Source organism: Indicator indicator, chromosome 1, assembly GCF_027791375.1.
Source record: "Indicator indicator isolate 239-I01 chromosome 1, UM_Iind_1.1, whole genome shotgun sequence".
Classification (NCBI taxonomy): domain Eukaryota; kingdom Metazoa; phylum Chordata; class Aves; order Piciformes; family Indicatoridae; genus Indicator; species Indicator indicator.
In genome coordinates this window covers 16,902,689-16,920,724 of record NC_072010.1, presented here as the reverse complement: position 1 = coordinate 16,920,724, position 18,036 = coordinate 16,902,689, and the positions used below count along the sequence as shown (strand labels likewise).

The following is an 18,036-nucleotide window of genomic DNA, read 5'->3' as shown; positions in this document are numbered from 1 at the left end:
CAGCTGAGGTTGTTGTTTTATTTTGTTTTGGTTCTTTTGTTATTGAGGTGACATGTTACATATTTGAGATAAATTTCTACCATTTCCTAAGTCAGTCTAAAAGTCTACAAATTTGTCTCTAAATCATTGTGTCCCAACCTTGAAACTATTAAGAGCTCCAAACTGTCATTCTTGTACAGACAACATCTGAAAGTGCTTTTGACAGAAGAGACTGCTTCTATTTCTTAACTTTTCCAACAAATCTATGTATTTGTAGAGCCGAAGCTATTGAAAATGGGCAATGTCGGAAAGAAACTACCCAAAAAAGCAAATTCTTGGTACCCACCATAGCAATTACTTAACCTTGTTCCTCTTCCCATCATATCTTTCTGAAAGACTTCATTAATTTGAAGAGCCAAAGCTAACTGTTGTGTGGACGCAGATGCATTTTCAGTTTCGTTATAATAAATTAATAAATAAATAAATGTTCAGCTCTCTTGAGCCCTGCACTTTGAATGCATCATTTAATTTCCCAAAAGACCAATTTAGGAATGGACTGCAATTATTGTAAATTCAGTGTCCAGAAGGCTATCAAAACCAAAACCAAAAACCAAAACCAAAAACCAAAACCAAAACCCAAAACCAAAACCCAAAACCAAAACCCAAAACCCAAAAACCAAAACCCAAAAACCAAAAAACAACACACAACTCAAAACCAGAGAATTATTCTTATAGTTTCTCTTTGTTTCACCTCTTATTCTCCTGAAAACCCCTGCTTTATGTTTTTTGCTTTCTTAATTGCCAATTTATCCCTCAATTTAAACATATCTGTTCTCCACAAGTTCATTTTCCTGTCAGTTTCTGTTTGAATCCAAATGTGTTTATGTTTTCTGATTAAAAAAAAATTTTAAATCATACACGGTTGTTTCTCAGAAGCCAATTTCCCCTCAAAGAGATTATATCAATATCAAATTTTCCCTTCACGGTTTATCGAGCATTGGTGCTTAATCGATTATCAGAATATTCAAGTGTTTTTTTTCCAAATGTGATTTGAGGTTAAAACAGGGTTTCAAATATGACTAAATAGAGTAATGAAAACTGCTATATTACATGTATTCTTTAAGAGTATGCTTAAGATGGCTGCTTTTTCACATTCTCAAAGAGAGGAACAAAAATTCATCCTTCTTTACTCAGCATAAGGGCATATGCCCACTAAGATTTGTTAGCTCAACAAGGATATTAGTTAGTTTTTTGGATGCTACTTTACATCTAAAAATGTTTTCATATTTATAAATTCTGACTTCCTTAATTAGGAGTAACATTTAACCTAAAGCACTTTGTTCTTTGAAGTGCTTCTGGTCTTCCTGTGCTTTAACTTCACCTTAATCAAAGTTTTGGTTTCGTTGCATTTCAGTAAATCTCATAGCAGCAATCAGCATCCAATCCTTAATAACGAGATAATTGCAAAATTACTAGCTAATGGCACAGCTACAGATACTGTAAATGTACTGTTTGTAAGAAGTAATTAACAATCTGTTTCAGCATTTCACTCTACATCAAGAAATTCTTATTACAAAACCTGAAAAGACAACAATTAAAAGAGCGTTACAAATTGAAAAACTTGAACACAGCTGCTACATAAAACACATGCCAAATATCTTAAACTATGATGTGTGTGTGCCTAGCTCTCAAATGACTAGCAAAAGAAATGGCAAAAAGTTTATGACCAGCTGGAGAAAGAGTCCTCTTCTACTAGCTGGACTGAAGCCTGGTATTTAGTTTCTTCTCATGGGACTTAAGATACTCTGATTCATGTGTGAAATAGGTCTGTTTTGAAGATCTCCATCATTTCTATCATATCAATAATGAAATAATGAGAGTAAGACCAGAAAAATGAGTTAAATTCTGTTTGTATTTTTTTGCCTCAGAGGAACAGTTCCAACAATCAGGTGTTTGAACATAACAGCCCACTTCCTTAAAAAAAGCATTTCAGGGAGTATTTTTAGATCGAATTAATTATACGTAAAATTCACATGCAAAAAAGTTATCATTTTGTGTCTTTTTAATAACCAAACCTAGCATAAAACTGCAAGACTAATGAAAAAAGCCTCCTGATTTTATTGTATGTGAAACATTTATTTCTGGAATTACATTTACATTGGACATCTACAATCTCACTTTAATGCAATAGGTAAGAAAGATTGCAGGCTGATTATGAAAGGTCAAGAATGAATTGTTAATTTACATCTGTAATTACATCTAAGCTAAAAAAATGTATTACTGCAAAGAAATTCACTTACACAGCAGGAAAACTCTTGAACCTAAGATCTAAACATTTTTTTTAAATGCTGAAAGCAACCTTTACTAAGCTACAGTCATTTCCTAAGTCACTGAAAACATTCTATTTCACAAAGTTAAAGCAACTGGTAAATCACCACGTAAACCAAGTTGACACTTTTTGCTAAATTTCTTGTCCATATGTTTAAAAAAGTAAATAATCAAATACATCACAACAAGCAGGTCATCTGCACAGGAGTTAGTAGTACCGTGAGAATCCTTCTCATTTCTTTTGTGAAAAGGTTAGAACAATTTCATATGCATTACCTCTCTTGACAAATAATGTCCTCAATTAAATCCATTAACAGATTTATAGTACAATCTGCATTTTCCCAACTGACTCAAGAGTTCACCTTAAACTGATCATAAAAGAAGAAAAAAAAATAATTTATCTTGGTAAATCTTCAAAAACCAGTAAATTGAGAGCCTGGTTTAAACCTACAATTATAACCTGCCAGATAATTAAAAGGCAACAAAACACAACAGCTGAAGAGGACATTTTCCTTTTCTACCAGCTTTATGTTACTTAGTTCAGTATGTGACTAGTGAAAAAATGGTGAACTGCTGCATACCTGTGGAACTTTTGTAGAATTGCTTCTATTTGCACTGGTAATAATAGCATCTTGTGTGGCCTACCTTCACCTTCAAAGAAAGCTCTATCTTGAAGTGGTTTAATTTTTCAGATTTTAATAATACATCAAGAGTACTATGGAAAGAGGCAGCTTCCTATCGCTGGTAAGTAAAACAAAAATATATAGCACAGATTAGTAAGTGACAAAATGCTTCTGTGCACCAGGTCTCCTTGTTATACACTACCACACAATTTAACAGTATATTTCTCAAAAGCTGCAGCAGCATAATACTACAGACCAGTCAGCCTTAGCTCCATCCCTGGAAAGATGATGGAGCAGCACATCCTGGAGGTCATCTCTAACCACATGGAAGATGCAAAGGTTATCAGGAGTAGCCAACATGGATTTACCAAGGGGAGCTCCTGTTTAACTAATCTGATAGCCTTCTATGAAGTTATGACCAAGTGGGTAGATGAGGGAAGAGCAGTGGATGTCATATATCTTGACTTCAGTAAAGCTTTTGATACCGTCTCCCATAACGTCCTCATAGAAAAGCCCAGGAGATGTGGCATAGATGGCTGGTCAGTGAGGTGGATTGCAAACTGGCTCCACAACAGAGTTCAGAGGGTCATCATCAGTAGTACAGAGTCAACTTGGAGGCCTGTGGCAAGTGGTGTCCCCCAGGGATCAGTACTGTTCAGTTCAGTATCTTTATCAACGTCCAGTTTTGTTCAATATCTTTATCAATGACCTGGATGAGGGCATTGAGAGTGCCCTCAGCAAGTTCTGATGATACAAAACTGGGGGGGGTCGTCTGACACCCCCTCAGGCTGTGCAGCCATCCAATGTGACCTGGACAGGCTGGAGAGCTGGGGGCAGGCAAACCAAATGAAGTTTAATAAGGACAAGTGCAGGGTCCTACATCTGGGGAGAAATAACAACAGGCACCAGTACAGGTTAGGGGCTGCCCTGCTGGAAAGCAGCTCCACAGAGAAAGACCTTTCCACCAGAAAGTTTCATGGTGAACTGGTGGACAGCAAGTTCTCCTCCATGGAAGAACAATGTGCTCTTGTGGCCAAGAAAGCCAATGGGATCCTGGGATGTATCAAGAAAGGTGTGTCCAGCAGGTCGAGGGAAGCTCTTCTACCTCTCTACTCTGACCTGGTGAGACCACATCTGGAATACTGTGTCCAGTTTTGGGCTCCCCAGTTCAAGAGAGACAGAGACCTGCCGGAGAGAATCCAACGGAGAGCCATGAGGATGATGAGGGGAGCATCTCTGCTATGAGGAGAGACTGAGATCCCTGGGGCTGTTTAGTCTTGAGAAGAGAAGACTGAGAGGGGATCTCATAAATGTGTATAAATATCTGAGGGGCAGGTGTCAAGTGGAGGGGGCCAGGCTCTTTTCAGTGGTTCACAGTGATAAGACAAGGAACAATGGGTTCAAACTTCAACACAGAAGATTTCACCTCAACATGAGGAGAAACTTCTTTAGAGTGAGGGTGACAGAGCACTGGAACAGGCTGGGAACAACAAGGACGTTCTGGAGTCTCCTTCTCTGAAGACTTTCAAAACCCACCTGGATGCGGTCTACCCTAAGTGATCCTGCTCTGGCAGGGGGGTTGGACGCAATGATCTCTTGAGGTCCCTTCCAACCTCTGATATACTGTGATATATTTGCATTGCATATCTTGTTCACTGGCCAAACAAAGGAATACAAGAGCTAGAGTATTGGAGACCTCAATCGAAATTCTGTTGGATAACATCACAAGATGAAGTGCTTTGTATTTAAACATGTATTTGAAAAAAAACCCCACACCTACTGTAATATACTTTGTACACTGGGAACTCTTTGTCCTTGTAGCTATTCCAGAGAAAGAAATTTATAGTGGATTCACTCTCAGAAATATTCTGTACTCAAAGGCAGAGCTAGAGCACCACTCAGTGGAACCATCAAATAAAGCAATACTAGTAAATGTCAAAATATTCATGGCACAGCAGTAAAAAGATTTCCAGGTAATTCTACTAAGAGAAAAAGTTTCTCAGAAAAATTTTAGGTGAAAAGACTGCTGGCTTTAGTTCATATTACAGAGACTACAATTTAAAAGTCTATCCTCATTGCTTATTTGCTGGCTCACTTTCCCACACAATTACTGAATTTTCATTAATACCTTATTTATTTTTCAAAAAATACTAATTATAATTCTGAAAAAGGAAGACATACAGCCCCCAAAACACCCTCTCCTTTAAATTTGGAACCTGAATTCTTTTTTTAATTTAATTCACATTTATATAAAATTATGTAATTTGGAAAACAATTGCATTATGAGATGCTGACACACAACACATTTCTTTTATGCATAATGACAAGAATTGAAGTTTCTCTTTTTATCAAAAGACAGAAGAGATGCATACAAGCTGTTGACAGCTGAGATACTTCAGCACAGACTATGCAAATGATTTAGAGAAGGACATGAAACTCAGTAAGTTTCTTGTATTATGCTTTTATTACAGCGCTGGACACAGGTAGGATCTCTCCAAAAGACCTGTGTGTTGAAAGAGATTTCAGTACAAACTTATATAGTCCATGTTTCTTATCTTATTCGGAAATATATCAATGTGAAAATAACAGAGGGATGTTGAGGTTTACACAGGCAACCCTGTTTCCTCCTGTCTATACAAAGGTTATCTATCTAAAGATGACAGGGGATGGCCATATTTCACAGAATGTCAAAGGTTATCTATACAGGGGATGGAAGTCCTGGTTCCTGTTTGTTGGGCTTTTCCTTATCTATCTAAAGATGACAGGGGATGGCCATATTTCACAGAATGTCTATACAGGGGATGGAAGTCCTTCTTTTCTTCAATCATTTCCCCCCTTTCTACCATCCAATAGTATATTCCTATACTATATTTTCTTAAAATAATTTCCAGTTTCCAACTCATGCCTAAGTTTATCATTTTTATACCTCTCATATGATTTCACATCACTCTTTCCAATACACATAATTACCTTAATCAAGACTACTATTAATACTATTAATATGATAATCATTACAATTCCTACTAATAATTGTTTAAGCCAGAAAATGTTGGGCATCCACGAGGTTAACTTCTCCCAGAGGTTTGAAAATCCGTATGATATATCATCCCTGCTCACTTCATGGAATACCTTACTTTGTTCCCATATTTTATGCAAGTCCATTTCTATCTTCTTTTCCTCATTTACATATGTGCAACAACTATCATTCACTATTGTGCATAGTCCTCCTTCTTTGGCAAATAAAATATCCAGAGCGTATTTAAACTGTCCTGTAATTTTATGCAGACTCTCTATTTCCTTCTGCTCTGCACGAATGGCATCCTCAGTTGCTGCAAGGGCCATCTCCATACTGGCTGAGATATTCACTATAGCCTTTTCTAATTCACTCACTCCTATCATAGGAATCAGCCATCTGACAAAACTATGGAATCCCGTCGGTCTCTCTATTAGTGGGTTCAGTACTCTTTTTACCCTTCTCCAGGGACTTCTTACAATCCCTGTAGTTATTTCATTATGTATTGTATACTGTGGGATCAATTGTCCCCCTACACAATGTCCTTCCCAGTTCTCTGGCAAGCTCTTTCGTGCATATCCATCTCCACACAGCCACCACCAACCTGGAGCCATCTTACACTGATTCAAATATGATTGCTTTTTAAAATCATAATACTGTTTTAGCCTCCTCTTGAGTTCTCTAAATTTTCCTATTTTAGTAGTATTTATGCAACTTGGTAACTCAAAGATTTTTAAAAAATGCCTATTCCCAAATGGGAATCTGGTAATATTTCTGTCAGTACATCTTGCATATGCTTTAATTTCTTGTTTCTCATCCCAAGGTAAAAGTTCATATTTAGGTCCCTTTTCTCCGTTCCCCATTCCGTATTGGCATGTAAGATCTGAAAAATCTTTCCCTACTTTAACTTCAAATGTCCAATTCTTATGAGGTATTCCATAAAGTGGCACTTCTAATTGATCAGTTGGGAGAGTAGTACATAACCAACATGACTCTAGCTTAAACCCTAAAGTTATATTTCTCATTACTTGTACATACAAATTATTATCCCACGCTACCACTATTACTATTTTAAGTAACAGCAGATAAGTAAACATTATTGACGAGTTATTCTCAACTTCAAATCTCCCAGCTCTTCTGCTTTCCAAGGGCTGCCTTTTGCCTTCTTTACTCGCGTGTGATGTATCCAAGCAGCTTGCTCTCTGATTTTGATAGCTGTGAAGGATATCAGCAACACTTGATATGGTCCTGTCCACTTGGGTTCCAGGGGATTTTCTGAAAGAGATCTAACATAGACATAATCTCCAGGTTCTACATCATGAACTGGTTTGTCTAGTCCCCTCACATTGGTTCCAATCACTTGTTTGTTAATCATGTTTAAATTCTTATAAATCTGTTGAACATACCTATTCAACATTTCTTCTCTGAACTGCCCTGGTTCAGAAGGATTCATTGTTCCCACCACATAGGGTCTTCCAAATAGAATTTCAAATGGACTTAACCTCTCCTTAGTCCTTTGCTTAGTTCGAATTCGCAGCAGGGCAATTGGTAATGCTTGCGGCCAAGGGAGTTTTGCCTCCTGTCCAATTTTTATTATCTGATTCTTAATTAAATGGTTCATTTTCTCCACCTGTCCACTTGAGCGTGGATTGTAAGGAGTGTGGAGTTGCCAATCAATTCCTAAGATTTTACTTATTTGTTGTACTACCTTGGCCACAAAATGTGATCCTCTATCTGAGGAAATAGTAGCAGGCACCCCAAACCGGGGTATTATTTCTTGTAACATTATTTTGGTAACCTCCCGAGCTTTGTTTGTGCGACAGGGAAATGCTTCTGGCCAACCAGAGAAGGTGTCAGTAAGTACCAAAAGATATCTATATCCCCCCTTTCTTGGAAGTTCAGTGAAATCAATTTGCCACTGTTGTCCTGGATAATTTCCTCTACTAATCTGTCCAAGCTTGACTTCTTTCGCCACCTTGGGGTTGGCCCTAAGACATACTTCACATTGTCGAGTTACCTGCTCTACAGTTGTGTACAATTTTCGTGCTATGCACTCCTGAACCAATTTTCGATACAGAGCTTCAGCTCCCCAGTGAGTTTTTCCATGTTCCATCTGAACAAATGCCCAAAGGAGGTTACTAGGTATGACTAATTTCCCATCCGGTGTCCTAGCCCATCCTTTCTCTATCCTAGTCCCTAAAAGATCCTTAATTAATTTCTGATCTTCTGTGTTATACACAGGCTCTGGTTCCTTTTGCTCAATTGTCAGTTTACCATCTGGGACCAAAACAAATTCTGCCACCTCTTTCCCCTCCCTGGCTACTGTTTTAGCCGTTTTGTCTGCCAACCGGTTACCTCTTTCTTGACCACTGTTTCCCTTTTGGTGTGCTCTGCAGTGCATTATAGCCACTTTGCTTGGTTTCTGTACTGCTTCCAATAACCTCAATATTTCTTCTGCATGCTTAATGCCTTTTCCTTGGGTTGACAATAGTCCTCTCTCCTTCCAGATGGCTCCATGGGCATGCACTACTCCAAAGGCATACTTGGAGTCTGTCCATATGTTTGCCCTTTTTCCTTGAGAGAGCTCCAAGGCTCTAGTCAGAGCAATTATTTCCGCCTTTTGGGCAGAAGTGTTACCTGGTAGTGCTTCTGCCTCAATCACCTCTTCTTCTGTAGTTATAGCATACCCAGCCTTTCTTTCTCCCTGGATCACAAAACTGCTTCCATCAGTATACCAGTTATGATCTGCCATCTCCAGGGGTTCTTCCTTCAGGTCAAGTCTGCTGGAGTAAGTGGCCTCGATTGTTTCCAAACAGTCATGGATTACTGATTCTCCATTACTTCCCTGGAGGAAAGAGGCTGGATTGACAACATTAGTGACTTTGATCTCCACATCATCCTGCTCCACTAATATAGCCTGGTATTTAAGGAATCGTTGTGGAGACAACCAGTGTCCCCCTTTGGCTTCCAGCACAGCAGAGACTGTATGTGATACCAGGACTGTGATCTTCTGTCCCATTGTGAACTTGCGGGACTCCTGAATGTTGACTGCAACTGCAGCCACAGCCCTCAGGCATCCTGGCCATCCTTTGCTTACCTCATCCAGTTGTTTAGAGAGGTATGCCACTGCTCTTCGATAGGGTCCTAAAGTTTGTGCGAGGACCCCAAGTGCTATTCCCTGACTTTCATGGGAATATAACAAAAAGGGTTTAGTGACATCAGGTAGGCCTAGTGCTGGTGCCCTCATCAGTTCCCTTTTTAAAGTGTGGAAGGCTTGTTTAGCTTCTCCGTTCCATTGCAGAGCCCTGTCAGCCTTCCTCAATAATTCATAAAGAGGTTTGACAAACAGGCCGTAATTATAAATCCACAGCCTACACCAGCCTGTCATTCCCAAGAAGGTTCGGAGTTCTTTTACTGTGTTGGGAAGTGGAATGGAGCATATGGCTTCCTTCCTTTCAGGGCCCAGTACTCGTTGTCCCGCAGTCAGTTCATATCCCAAGTAAGTTATTTGCTGCTGTACTATTTGGGCCTTTTGTGGGGAGACTCGATACCCATTAAGTCCCAGAAAATTTAACATACTCACAGTCCACTTTTCACATTCTTCTGTGGTTCGAGTTGCTATCAAGATATCATCTACATACTGTAGTAGGACTCCATCTCCTTCTGGCTGATCCCACTTCTCCAATTCTTTTGCCAGTTGATTTCCAAAAAGAGTGGGGCTGTTTTTAAATCCTTGGGGCAACACTGTCCAGGTCAGTTGGCATTTTCTGTTAGTTTCTGGATTCTCCCATTCAAAAGCAAACAGTGACTGACTTTCAGGGGCCAGAGGTAGGCAGAAAAAAGCATCTTTTAAGTCCAGGACGGTAAACCATTCTAACTCTGTCCTTAATCGAGTTAAGAGAGTGTATGGGTTTGCTACTACCGGATGAATGTCCCTCGTAATTTTATTTATGGCCCTTAGATCCTGCACTAGCCGATACCCTCCTGTGGGTTTCTTCACGGGCAAAATTGGGGTGTTGTATGATGATTCACATTCTGTTAACAGCCCATATTTTATAAATTTTTCTATAATGGGCAAAATTCCTTCCCTATCTTTTCTCCTTAAAGGATATTGCTTTATCCTGATTGGTTGGGCTCCAGGTTTAAGATCTATTGTTATCGGTAAAGCATTTTTGGCCCTTCCAGGATGCTCAGTGTCCCAAACTCCAGGATATACCTGATCTTTTATACTTTCTATTATTTTGTTTTCATCTCGTTGAGGGCTCATTAGTGCAAGACTTAAAACCTCAATTAACTGTTCCTCCCTTACCCTAAATTCTACCTTCCCCTTATTAAATTTAATTTCAGCTCCCAATGCTTCTAACAAGTCCCTTCCTAGTAATGACTTTGGGGCATTTGGCATATATAAAAACTTATGTAAGCCCCAGATTTTACCATATTTATATTTAAGAGGTTTAAAAAAATATGCCTTCTCAGTTTGACCTGTAGCCCCTACCACAGAAACATAGCTCTCATCCAAAGGTAGCAAAGCTTCATTTAAGACTGAAAAGGTTGCTCCTGTATCAACCAGAAACTCCAATTTCTTTTCCTTTTCCCCTAGCCTTATTACAACCAGAGGGTCTGCCAGGGTAATTCCCTCCGGTCCCCCCTAATCAACCTCTTCCAGCTGTGCCTGTACCCTATTTTTCTTTTTCCTTTCTGGACATTCTCTTTTCCAATGTCCCTTCTTCCTACAGATTGCACATTGATCCTTTTCCAACCGTGCCCTGGTAGGCCCTTTAGTTTCCCTATTTTCCTGCAACGCTGCCACCAACATCCTTTTTTCTTTTCTTCTATTCTCTTCTTCCCTGTTAGAGAATACCCTCCATGCTACATCCAAAAGTGCCTCCAAATCCCTTCCCTGTGGAGCTGGCAATTTTTGCAACTTCTTTCTGATATCACCAGCAGATTGCCCAATAAATAATGATACCAGTTGTTGTGTACCTACTTCTGACCCAGGGTCAAGAGAGGTTTTTTTCCTCATGACCTCCCTCAGCTTATCTAGGAATTCTGAGGGTGATTCACCAGGCCCTTGTCTGACTGAGTATAATACAGACCAGTTAATTGTTTTCGGGATGGCTTTTTCCATTCCCCTGGCTATAAATTCCCTGTACTCTTCCAGTCTAGTTCTTTGCAGGGCATCATTTGTATTCCATCCCGGATTTTGGAGTGGAAATACATCCCCTATATTCGCTCCCCCTCCCCGAGTTTGTATTCTTTCTGTTGCTATTTCTAATCCGTGTCTTTCAATTAATTGTTTTTCTGTTTCAGTCATTTGTTCCAGTAATAACTGGATATCATCCCAGTCTGGGTTATGCTGCCTGATCATAAATCGAAAATGAGTAGCTGTCCCAGTAGGGTCATTACGATAATTTTTAGCCTTTTTCCTCCAGCTATCCAAATCCTGGCTTGTAAAAGGTACCTTAATCCAGACTGGGTCACCCTCTGGCCCTACTGCTTGTCGCAGAGGGGCCTGAATGGGTAGCTGGGAAGCCAGGGCAGTTACTTGTTGTCTTCGGGTCCTTCTTGCCACTGGGCTTCCCAGAGCCTGGGTTGTGGAGCTAACTCCAGTGTCACTATCAGAATCACTGCTGTTACCAGGACCCTCTGTGTTATCTCCTGGACCTGCTGTCACTACCCCTTGCAGTTTTCCTGGGGGGTGATAAAACTCAGGCAGGTCTTTCGGGTCCTCAAGTTTAAGGCATCTCTGCCCTATGCTACATGCAGAACAACACCTTTTCAAATGTGCCTGCCTCTTGTTCTTAGCCTTATTTTCCTTCTCAAGGGCCAAAACTAGTGGATCTGAGGGAGCTCTTATACCACAGTCCCTTTGAAGATCAGGATGTTCTCGGAGATAGAAAAACATGTCAGCATATATTGACTCTTCCCATTTTTGTTTTCCTCTTAAAAACAACATCAATTGCAATAAAGTGTTATACTCTAGGCTCCCATTTACAGGCCATTTTTCTCCATCACCTAACTTATATAATGGCCACCACCGGGTACAAAATTTAATTAGGGTCTGTTGTTTTGTCGACCCTCCTGGAGTGCCTCCAATTTCATCCCAGTGGGCAAGTATACAACCAAGTGGGGTATGTTTTGGGATCTCACTGCTTTGTCTGCCCCCCATTCTACACAATACAGCACAGTACTGGCTTTTTACAACACACAACAAATACAATTATGACAAAATGACCGGTCCCAAACATACAATTATTGGCCACACTTCCATTCGCTCATTCGCTTTGTCCCTCTCTGGCCGTCCTCCTCGCGGAGAAACGGAACCGCAGATTGGGACTCCCTCTCGCTTCGTAGATTTTCTACGTCTCAGTCACACACACTCAACCACACACTCAAATTATAAACAGTGTTTATAATACTTTAAGTCCTTTAGGAACCCCCCTGGTTCCAACTGGTACACTTAAAATATAAACAATATTTTAAGTCCCTTTAGGAACCTCCCTGGTTCCAACCTGTATACTTAAAATATAAACAATATTTTAAGTCCCTTTAGGAACCCCCCTGGTTCCAACCTGTATACTTAAAATATAAACAATATTTTAAGTCCCTTTGGACCCCCCTGGTCCAACCTAAGAGCTCTTTTCCCTAGGGGTGGCAATAAATGCTCCTCTCCCGCGCAGGGCGTCCCTCTGCGACTTACGGATACAACCCCTCCTCTTTTAATAAAAGCATACCTTCTCTCCGTCAGCAGTCTTGTCTGTTCCTGCGGTGATCTGGTGAGTAGAGGAGCTCTACTCGAGAATTTCTCGGGGGCGCCCTGAGAGGTCCTGTTCCTCAACAGGTCCCGCAGCCAAACAGAGGTGTCCTGCCGCGGTCGCCAAAATGATTTAGAGAAGGACATGAAACTCAGTAAGTTTCTTGTATTATGCTTTTATTACAGCGCTGGACACAGGTAGGATCTCTCCAAAAGACCTGTGTGTTGAAAGAGATTTCAGTACAAACTTATATAGTCCATGTTTCTTATCTTATTCGGAAATATATCAATGTGAAAATAACAGAGGGATGTTGAGGTTTACACAGGCAACCCTGTTTCCTCCTGTCTATACAAAGGTTATCTATCTAAAGATGACAGGGGATGGCCATATTTCACAGAATGTCAAAGGTTATCTATACAGGGGATGGAAGTCCTTCTTTTCTTCAATCACTATGCCAGCTATGGAATTTCAGATACTCAGAAAGGAAAGACAGAAATTTTGTAATGATGCATTCTGTACTCCTCTATATACACTGTGAAGCTCAACACCATGAATTCAGATTGCAGATAGAGTGATGAGCCCTAATAGCCCCCTTTTCTGTTAATATATGCCCAGATCTCTGACAAGAAGGAAAGATGGATAAAAGGACCCACGTTCAGGAATCCTAGCAGGATTGTTTCACATTGGTTATCCAGATGCATAGTTCTTTAGTATCACTTTATTACAAAAGCACCAAGTGATTTTCATTATTTAGTCTTTGGAGTCATGAACATCTCCAAAACAACTATTTCTGTCTCTATGGGCAAACCCCTTGAAGCCTCTTTGTATCAGATCTCAAGGTGTTATTTAGTCTCACTCATTCATATTCACAAATTAAAGCCACACAGAAGCAGAGTGCTGCAGCCCAGGGGAATGTGGCAAAATCTGCTTTATGGTGAGAGGTCATGCGTGCTGCTATCAACAATTCTAGGACATATTGGCAGGAGGAGCCTCTCACTACTGAAGAACTTAAGTGAATGCTGTATCTAAATTCTCCTTTTAATTAACTAAAAAAAGGAGTTTGGTTTCCATCACTCTTCCTGCATTTCTGCTGGGATTAAACTTTGATACCAAATCCTCCCCTGAATGTCAGTTTCATGGTGCTATTTGGAAATACTAGGATAAGCAATCAAAAAGCTAAGTGACAGAAGAATAGAAACTAAAATATCATCAATAGGAAGAACTCAAGATCATTTTTCCTAAATTTAGACTGCTAAAAATCAACATAACTAAGAGTCAGTGACAATATATACTGACAGCCTAACTTTGATTTTACAGCATTTACGACAGCACTGATTAGGAACACTGAATGAAGAATCCCCAAAAGTCTTGAATTGTTCTGATGCTGCTTGCAGAATGAGCACTAGATCAACAGACATTGATTTATCCACTATTTAAGTGATTTACTATGAGAGTAAGAAGAAAGTGAGCAAGTAAAAAAATTGGAGAGAAAGAAGTGATGAGATTTTTTTTTAATAAAGCCAGCTTCTTCCTATTAACTGGAAAAGAACTAAAAATATATTCCCTTACAAAGCTGAATATATTCTGTTCCAGAATGTAGAAGTAATATAAATAGAGGTTTCTAAACCTAAATGTAAAATTAAACCTCTATTTTTTACAACTGTTTCCTACTTTCAGAAGGAGAGTTGAACAAATTTCATAGGACTTGTCAGCTCTAAAACATCAGCCATATTTCCAGCTGCATAAAATGCCAGCAAAAGATGCAAGACATCCCTGTCCCCATATATATCATCTATGAGCAACTTAATTTTCCATTTCACAGGAAAACCTTAAAATGTAAATAGTGAAAATAAAAATGTTCATAATGTTCATATATTTAGTTTCTGAAACAGGAAAGCTTCTTAAAATTAGTAACTTGGGAGTAAGGCCTGTAGCATGGCTGACCAAAGTGTTTCTGCTAGTACTGGGTCTGGGTGTTAATTTTTTTTTCACTGCAGTCTGTAGAGCACAGCTTTAGATCTATGCCTAAACAGTGTTGATACTACACCAATATCAGCAGCGTTCACACAGCATAAAAGTCTTCTCTGTCTCTCTGCCTCCCCAGGAAATAGAACAAGGGTGTGCAAGACACTGGGAGGGCCTGCAGGCTGGGAGAAGTATGATAAAAGCACTAGCCTCAACCTTTACAGGAGTCCCTTCAGTGACCACCATGAGGGTACTGGAACAGATTGCCCAGGGAGGTAGTTGAATTCCCATCCTGGGAGATATTCAAGGTGAGGCTTGACAGGGCTCTTGGCAACATGATCTAGTTGAGCACATCCCTGCTTACTGCAGAGTGGGTTGGACTAGATGACCTTTGGGGGTCCCTATGGTTCTATGAACCTGTTCCAGTGTAGCTCTCCCCACAGGCCACAGGTCCCATCATGAAATATGCAACTGCTCGGGTGGCCTCATATGCTGACCACCATCTTTAGAGTTAGGGTCTGAAATACATGCAAGTGAGTCAGAGAAGAACTTAACACTAGATTGCGACAAAGTTCCTGATCATCTTAGATAAATATGCCAATCCAAAATAATCATTAAAAAGGTGCACTGTAATCAGGAAAAAAGTTATCCCCTCAGTGTTTAATTGAGTATTTACATATTTCATATCACAAATTCTGGACAAAACCAAGATTGTGAAGAGATATTTTCTAAGAACTTGGCTATTACTTGTTATATCTGGTTAAACTGCTGAGGAACTTTCTCAAAAATGAAAATTCCAGTAATTCATGAATCCCAGTACATTTCTGCTTTAACCCAGTCACACAGTGATGAACATTTGTGAACTAAATGAACTACACAAAAACCGTATTTAAAAGTACACTTAGCTGCAATTCTTACTTAAAATTTCGGTCCTAAAGTTCACTAACACAGTTGTGTTAGTGCAACATTTCATGCAAACAAATAGGCCAAGAACTTAAGTTTTTAAAGCTTAGGGTTTTACCAGAGACACCTCAGATGTTCCCTCCTTACAGTCCCCTCTCACTGAAGATTACTGCACACTCACAGTGAATCTCTGATGCCACCCTGCTACAGTACTGGCCTGGTGCTGACACATATAATGTCCATCCTTAAGGGACGAGGGAGTAACGCTTATAGTCCATAAAGTTCTCACAAGGGTGGATCTCACTGTCCCTAGCTGAAAAGTTGCCCCTGATTCTACCTAGCAGGCAGCAAACCCTCAAGAAATGTATCTGCAGGTAGGTGCTAGTCCTGCCAATATCATGGTAGAATTCATGGCCTTCACGTACACATACTCCCTCCCAAGTACACCAAATTTCTAAGACACAGATTGGTTCTTTGGAAAACATTAAAACGTTCAGCACTTAGACACCACAAAATCATAATAATGCATTACCTGGTAAATTAGTCTTCATAATATCGATGCCAACTTGAAGTTCAGGCTCAGCTGCAAGAACTGCATAATCTCCTTGATGAGAAACATTGAAGTTGTAATTAGGATAGATACCGGCTATGTCATTTGCCAGGAACGGTTTTCCTTTGGATGTCCTTTGCAAGTCTACTTCATTCCAGGGTATGGACAACTTTTCTGCAATTAATTTCCGCATCAACAGGCGGCCAGCCTATGAAATAAAACAAGTAATTCATAGAATTAGAAGGTATCTGTGGTTGCTGGTTGCTAGCACTTGCCTAAAAAAAATGTAGGTTTATTGTTGCCAATACAAAAGAAAAGCGTATTTTAGCCAAACCTCTCCCTTCTACAAAAGCCTGGGCACAGTAAATTTAAGCAAGTTCACCAGCCTGAAGTATAGCACGGTTGTTATCGCTGTTAGCATGAAGACCAAATAAAAAGCAGTCTCAGCCTAGAAGAATCACATATTCCTTTCTCTACCTTTTTTTACTCACTTAAGGTACTTTATTGCACAAATATTTTTTGCACCACACTGAGCAGCAAACTTGTCTCAAAAGCCGTACTTTCAGTATATTTATTCAGTCACTTAGGCATCAAATGAAATACTGAACAGCTGAAGAGAGGAGTAATTTCTTACAGATTCATTAGTTTGTCTTATTACCAGTGTTATGTGAGATTTAAAAGCAGAATGACGTACAACAGCTTTGCTTTCTTACGCCTTACACTACTGTCCTCATGTATAGTCTCCTAATGCACATGGATTTTGTCTCCCAAAGGGACATCACAACACCTGCGAAATCTTTCAAACACTGCTAGCCGACTGCCAACGTCCCTTTTTCCTCCACAGCGACAATGTAGGTAGAGCTGGCAATGAATACTTTGGAATGCGTTTACTTCCCTGATGTGTCTGTGAGTGGCGTACTTTTCTACACGGAGTCAGGAATCTGGGCAGTACAGAATCTAGAGAGACGATCGCGTCCCCACGGGAAACAGCGCGTCCCAGGTCCGCGAGTGGTGCCAGACGCAGCCCCTCGACGGAGAAGCCTCCACCCGCGGCCCCATGGAGAGGAAGGGCCCCTCCCGCAACGCCCACACTCGCCCGCAACAGCGGCAAGGAGATACGAGGGCTCCAGGAAAGGCGGTCGTTCGAGTCCCTCTAGACTCTGCGGGAGGGGAAAGCCTCCGCTGCCGTGCCCGCCCCCCGTCAGCATGTACCAGGGCAGCTTTGGCATCACGGGCAAAAACAAAGCGGCCGATCCGTTCCTTCTCCTCGGGCTGCACCAACCGCGCCGCCAGCAACCACTCTTGGCGGCAGGGGCGCCAGGCGGCGCAAGGGAAGGCCCAGCGCACGCTCCCCATAGCCCCGCCGACACGCTGCACGACCCACACTTCTCCACCGCCTCCGCCCTGCCGCAACCCAACGGCACAACCCCTCCATACGCCTATTTGTAAGTAGGCGGAAAAGATGCGCTGTGGAAGCACAACGGCCAATCCGATATCAGAGTGCCATGTGATTGACAGAGGAATGCGCCAGGTACTGACTTATCAGGGGAAAGGCGGTGCCTGCGGCTGAGCTACACCCGTAGTGTCGTCAGAGAGCCGACAGAGGAACCGGCTCGGGAGGCTGGACGGGATGTCATCTGGATTGACGGCCGCGAGAGCCACTCAAAGTGCAAGAGGTAGGAGAATGACACCGGAAGGAGCCAATGTGCTGGCGTTGCTGCTGCAGAAGGTGGGCTAGACTAGTCGGTGAGCTGCTGGTGTTGGCTGCAGGTGGGTGCGCGCTGTTCGGAGGAAGCGCTAAGGTGGGGAGTAGCTCATTGTTGGTGGCGGAGTGGCAGCAGCGCTGGAGACTGCCACATCCCGCGGCCGGGCCCCGCGGTCGCCCTATGAGAGAAGGGGAAGCCCCTTAGCCCTGTCGTG

General features: G+C 41.2%; 1 protein-coding gene across 1 annotated transcript in view; it reads right to left on the bottom strand.

Moving 5' to 3' along the window:
* Positions 1 to 17,472, bottom strand: part of AASDHPPT (aminoadipate-semialdehyde dehydrogenase-phosphopantetheinyl transferase) — a 39,037-nt gene extending 21,565 nt beyond the window's left edge. The window contains exons 1-2 of the mRNA XM_054380872.1: positions 17,329 to 17,472; positions 16,099 to 16,324 (exon numbers count right to left, since the gene is read on the bottom strand). Of these exons, the coding sequence (XP_054236847.1) occupies positions 16,099 to 16,324; positions 17,329 to 17,472 (370 nt within the window). The remainder of the gene's footprint in view (positions 1 to 16,098; positions 16,325 to 17,328) is intronic.
* Positions 17,473 to 18,036: the final 564 nt, after the last annotated feature.